At 44.7% G+C, this 6,165-nt stretch overlaps 1 protein-coding gene across 5 annotated transcripts in view; it reads right to left on the reverse strand.

The window, feature by feature from the left end:
• Positions 1 to 4,792, reverse strand: part of PSMG1 (proteasome assembly chaperone 1) — a 475,801-nt gene extending 471,009 nt beyond the window's left edge. For 3 of the 5 annotated variants that reach the window (XR_014139156.1, XR_014139155.1, XM_006736395.3), the window contains exons 1-4: positions 4,616 to 4,791; positions 3,433 to 3,539; positions 2,150 to 2,301; positions 136 to 198 (exon numbers count right to left, since the gene is read on the reverse strand). Coding sequence is in view for 3 of the 5 variants with exons in the window: in XM_006736395.3 (XP_006736458.1) it covers positions 136 to 198; positions 2,150 to 2,301; positions 3,433 to 3,539; positions 4,616 to 4,749 (456 nt within the window). In the remaining 2 variants the exon portion in view is untranslated. Of the gene's footprint in view, positions 1 to 135; positions 199 to 2,149; positions 2,302 to 3,432; positions 3,540 to 4,393; positions 4,544 to 4,615 lie in introns of those variants that run through there. The other 2 variants (XM_081800149.1, XM_006736397.3) reach the window with 2 other exon arrangements.
• Between the last annotated feature and the right edge of the window lie 1,373 nt (positions 4,793 to 6,165).

Genomic DNA, 6,165 nt, shown 5'->3' on the forward strand with positions numbered 1-6,165 from the left:
AGTAAATAAATAATTTAAAAAGAAAAAAGAAAAAAACAAATACTTCCCTGCTTCGGTATTTGGCTGTGTAGGCTCAAGTGTTAAGACACGGAACCCTTAAAAAAAGGAGCTCACCAGTCTTCATTTCTCTCTTACCTTTTCCAGCCACTGATACTGCTGATCTTCAGCAACATAGCAACTGCACTGACAGAGGAGGACCTGGAAAATCCCATTCCAAGTTTTTGGTCAGGTCAAAGGAATTTTACACACACTCTGAACTACCACCATATACACATCATTTGAATCCTAATATAACCTTTAGGTAACACTTGTTTTCTGAATTTGCTATTGGCTTATTTATCTTTAAAACTTAAGAATCAAACCACTACTGGCAGTTAACAGAAGAATAAAGTACATGTTAATGGAGTGACCACAACAGTTTGCATAGGAGACACTGAATATACTACCAGTAAATGCTACCAGAATCTTCTTTATGACACAGGAATGACACCAGCCCTGCTGCCCTCCTGGGGGTCACACACCGGGAAGATCAAACACAAAATAAATGTAAACACTATAAAACATAAGCATTAGGGGCGCCTGGGTGGCTCAGTCATTAAGCGTCTGCCTTCGGCCCAGCTCGTGATCCCAGGGTCCTGGGATCGAGCCCCGCATCCGGCTCCGTGCTGCTCCACGGGAAGCCTGCTTCTCCCTCTCCCACTCCCCCTGCTTGTGTTCCCTCTCTCGCTGTGTCTCTGTCAAATAAATAAATCTTTAAAAAAATATATATGTATATATAAGCATTATACAAACTCTAGGTGCTAGCAGAGTGAATGTCAGCCGGACAGCATCTCAGCCCAAATGGCATTGTGAAACGGTACTGATGCCTCTGAAGACGGTATTATTTTAGAAACCAAGTTCCAACCCATATGCTCAAAGTGAAATAATCTGTAATGCCACGATGCCATAAAAGGTTGGATTCCTGCTTATTAATGCTCATGGAGTGATCTTATCCACAGAACTCAACAATGTCGTCTATTAAAACATTGCCAGAAATGCTAACACTTAATTACCCAAAGGAGGCACAGAAGAGAAAAAAGGTACATGGGGATGGAGAATAAGAAAAAGACAGGACATGTAATTAACTACACACGTAGGTTGTGCATCATCAAGAGATATCTAACTAATAAGTGGTACGACTAGAAGAGGTGACAGAAATTGCTCCTACTGGACCTTCACAATCTATTCTAAAGTAAAATCTTTCCAACTAAAGATCAGATCAAAAACATGATTAGTCTCATTCTTATCTCCTATAAATGCTGGATGTGCATAAAAATCCTTATGCAAATTTAAGTAACTTTGGATTACATGTTAAAAAAAACAAACTAGAAGTACTAAAAAAATCAAACTTTACGGTTTACAAGGCTAACATTTGGTCCTTACCTTTTGAAATAAGCCCCACTATAATAATAGGGACTCAGTGGTTTCTGCCATTGTTTGAACCCCTGCGCTGGCCCGCGTTCAGGAGCTCAGCAGCTGGAGAATGCTACTCTGTCAGACAAGCAGGTGCAGAGACACAGCACCTGCCTGGCCACCTCATCTGCCTGACCCTCAAATCGCCCACTATGCTATGTTCTCCGAATGGACCCAAGATTAGGATTCGAACGAAGAGGACACAAGGAATCACTCCGCATCAGCTACAGAATGACTTTCAGGACTTAACAAATCAGGTTAGGGTAAAAGCTCGATGTCAAGAGAATTATGCTCAGAATGCATAAAGCATTCATTTGTTCAACAAACATTACCTGAGTTTCTAGCACATACTAGCATTTGCTAAATCCTGGGTATCCTGCCACAAAGGAGAACTCCCTGCTTCCACAGAGTGAACACATTTTTGCATATTTAGAGTTACCAGCTGAAATAATTTTTTGAATGAGCAAGGTGTGAATGTCTACTGTCTATGGTTTTTTTCTAACAAAGTTATTTCAGAATTTCCTAGAACTTTATCAACACACTGTGTATGCCACACTAATATTTATATAAATAACAGCACTGCCTGCAGGCACAATTCGTCAGCACAAAAGTAGATATATAGGAACATGAAATTCAAACGAACACCACATGAATGATGCCTAAACAGCTCTCTCTGAAGCATCCAAGTCCCACGTACCGAGGGACTCGATTTCAGATGATAAAACACACAAAAGGCCTCTGCAGGGGACAGATGTGTAGTGTCCGTTGTTCTACACCATTCATTCCAGAGTTTAGCACAGCCAACTTCTTCCCAGACTCCTGAATTCATAACAAATGACGACAAAAACGCTGTGAAAAACAATTCACATCAGTTAGTGCCTGGTTCTGCAAGCTGCATTTTCTACAATCAGAAATGATTTCAAGTAATTCTAGAATTTGAGAACTACAAGAGCCATTAAGACCACTAACCTTATCCTGCCATTCTGCAGAAAAGGAAACTGAGGCCTCAAGAAGTTAAAGGCCATGGCCCAAGTACAACTGGTATCAGAGGCAGGAACGGAGAACACAGGTTTACTGCTGGGCTTTACTGCACTCTCAGAAGGTAACACTTGCGGGAAAATTGTAGGCCGGGAGAACTTTATATAAATGACTCAACAGTTATTTACCATGTACTTACTATGTCCTGCAAGCAAGGGCTACCTGATAGGGCAAGGGATTGGCTTCACTGGAGATCCCAAATGCTCGCCCCCAGAGCCTGTGCAGCAGCTAAAATCACACAGGTTTGCGTACCTGCTCGTGTACGCTGTCCTAGCTGAACTCTGCACTGTTCTCACGTTAACCTATCAAATGGGAGTCATATATGTACAGACCTTCAAACTTGAGTGCTCAAAAATGTTAGCGACCATCACTATTATTTTTAGAGGTCTCATCCTGTTCTCAAAGGAGCCTGTTAATTCAAAAACATTTAAGAACCACTGGCCATGTACACATGCCACCTCTGTTCCCCCCCAAGTCTGGTCCAAACAGGCCCAGGAGTCTGAGGAAATGCAGATACCTGAACACACTATAAACCCAGGTCCTGGAATTTACAACTTCTTGAACCGAAGCACACTTCCTTTAAACCTTAATTTTAAAGTTTATCAAAAAGACGGTATCACATGAGCAGGCACAGATTTTACTCAGATACAAATTTACTCTGCTATGACTTTTTCTAAAAAAGTAACAGACATTTGAAGTATGAGGGAAAGAAATAAGTAACAAGGGATTTTGTTTTTTTTCTTTTTAAAATTTTTATTTAAATTCAATTAACATATAGTGTAGTATTAGTTTCAGAGGTAGAGTTCAGTGATTCATCAGTTGCATATAACACCAGTGCTCAGTACATCACATGCCCTCCTTAATGCCCATCACCCAGTTACCCTATCCCTCCACCCACCTCCCTCAGATTTTGTTCTTTCAATCTAACACATTTCTACTCACCTACTGCATTATTTCCTATAGCAATTATGAATTTGGAGCAAGGATATTTTTCCAGCAGAGAAACTTCCAAAGATGTTTTTGTCTGTCTTCGAAAGAGCCGCACCTCCCTAACACAAGAAACAAAAGACAAAACTAAAGCAACTTAAGTATAATTAGTACCGTATTAGGAGAAAAAGGATACCAGAGGCATGATTTTGTAATAAGCAATATGCACGCTTTAATTTCATAAAGAATGTAATTATCATCTAAAGGAAACAACAGATTCAGGCAACAATAACTAACAGATAAAACCATCCGATGCAAAATTCATGGAGAACTCCACAGCGGAGATCAGGCTGTCCACCTGACCCACTGCCCAATCTAAGCATCCCCCAAAGTGGCACAAATGGGTACAGTGTGCAATAAGAAATGGCAGGTTACCACCTTCCTGCCAGCAAAATATTGAACTTGCATCTGACCACTCCTCCAAAAGGAACATCCACCTAGGGAATGCTGGTAAGGGACACCAGGTTAAATCAGACAAATTTAAGAGTGTGGGACACCCTACAGAACAACGAATCTCAGCAGGGGTGAGAAGAAGGGGCTGCTCTAAATGACAGGCAGCTCAAGAGTCAGGAAGTCTAAAAGTAATGTGTGGACCTTGATTCTGATTTACACAAACTCACCGTAAAACCTCATGTTTGAGACTCCTGAGTAAGTCTGGACATGCCTGGCTACTAAATGGTATCAAAAATCGTTTATTTTGTTAGGGTGATGATAACGTATACAAAAAAACGCCTACATCGTTTGAGGTGCATTCTGAAAAATGGAGAGGTGAAAGGCCGCGGTCACTCGGACTCAGAGGTGGTGGGGGATAAAACACACGGGGCGAAATCGTCACAACTGCTGAATTTACTGGGTAGGGGTGAAGGGTCATTTTACTATTTTCTCCAATCTCTTTTTGAAGAGACGCGTTATCCACCTGCTACGGACACCGAGGCTAACGGAAGAGCGGGGCGGAGGATAAAAGGGCTTTAAGAGAGCTGTCTTACGTCCAGGAAGCAGGCACACGAGGCCCGCCCGAGAACCCGTTATGAGGGCAGAGGATGGCCGCCAAGTCCCCGCAAAGGAAGCCCTGGGGGCACCCTCGCCACCGAGGCCGCAGCAGGCCAGCGCCAGCCCACCCCCGCCGACCGGACCTCACCTCTTCCGAGCCAGCTGCCGCCGGACCTCCCTGTCCTCGGCCGTCTCCCTCCTCCCCTCTTCCTCCTCCTCCTGGTCCTCCGTCCCAGCTCGGCACGGGGCCTTTACCACCTCGCCGAAGAACGTGGCCGCCATGGCATCCCCGCCCTCGTCCCGGCCGGCCGGCGGCGCCCCAGCACGGCGCATGCGCCCCCGCCCTACGCCGCGCACCAACACGTCCCCTGCCCCGCCCCCGCGCCCCTAAGCACCGCCCTCACGCCACGCCCCCGCGCACGCGCGCCGGGCCCCTGCGGCCGCGCCAATCCCGAGCGTCTTGTCTCGGAGCCTGAGCCCGCGGGGACACCGAGAGGTCGGATGACTGGGGGCTAGGGAGGCCAGCGCGGGGCGGGGTCCGGAGCGTCCTGTCCCGGCAGGTGACGCACGGAGGAGAGGAGCGGGGCTCGGCCGCCGGCTCCCGGGAGAAACCAGCCCCGCTCCCCTGCGATCCTTCACCCGGTGTCCGTTCCCCTTCTCCGTCGGGGCGGGGCGGGAGGGGGGCCGTGCTGCCCACCGAGGGCGGGAAGAAACACAGCGCTTCGTGGTGGTATAAAGTGCAACTTTTACTCTGGCAATAAGAATTCACATTTCAAAAGCTGATGATTGTCAAGCCGATCTGAAAGAGTTTATGAGAATGCAAAAATAGTTACTTCTTTTTTAAAACGTGGCCGTTTCCCATACAAAATTTATTTTCGCCTTAAATAGCCTTTCATTACTAAGCAAGTATGCACTTGTTCCCGAATCAGTTCTCTTCGTTAGAACGCGCTGGAAGACCGAGTTCGCGGAGCCCTGGGAGCAGGAGGAGGGAGGGACAGCTGTGCGAGGTTCAAGGGCGATGTCCAGTATTGCCGCGAAACGTAAAAATCCGCTTACCTAGAGAACACTGCTTACATTTTGGAACACTGCCGATAAATACCTACAAGGTGCTGTCAGGCAGAACCTCTTGAGGTATTGAAAAGAATCTCAGAAAGCTGCTACAAATACCTTGTTTTAAGATGTGGAGAATACCAACAGGAGCATGTACATTAAGTCCGTTTTCGCAGTTTTACATATTACTGCAAAATGAAAATTTGGGTTTTGAAGCAAAATTTGAACATTTAAGTATAAACAGTATGACCAAATTGCTATGCAGTGAGAGCTTGGGAAACTTTGCGAGTAGTTAGCAAGATTACCAGTGTGATATTTTTATGCTACACCGATACTCCTGGGTTGTTTTATAGAATGACTGAATTGCAGAATAAAAAGGATGTTTGGCTATCACTTTGTCTTAGTCCTTTTGTCGAATAAAGTAACTTGTCATTTTTACCAGTAAAATTTACCGCGATTTGATTTCACAGTTACATTACGAAGAAGTCATTTCTAGAAAGTTGATTAAAATTATGAGTAGGGTAATCATAATACATTTGGCCTGTGATTTAAATTCTGCGTACATTTCAGAGAGAGTTTTACAATAATGTTAAGTTTTAAGCAAATGCTTATTTCATGCCGTTACAATAAATTTAGGCCAAGCACTTC

This window comes from Leptonychotes weddellii, chromosome 1 (genome assembly GCF_054177405.1).
Source record: "Leptonychotes weddellii isolate Sample4059 chromosome 1, ASM5417740v2, whole genome shotgun sequence".
Classification (NCBI taxonomy): Eukaryota; Metazoa; Chordata; class Mammalia; order Carnivora; family Phocidae; genus Leptonychotes; species Leptonychotes weddellii.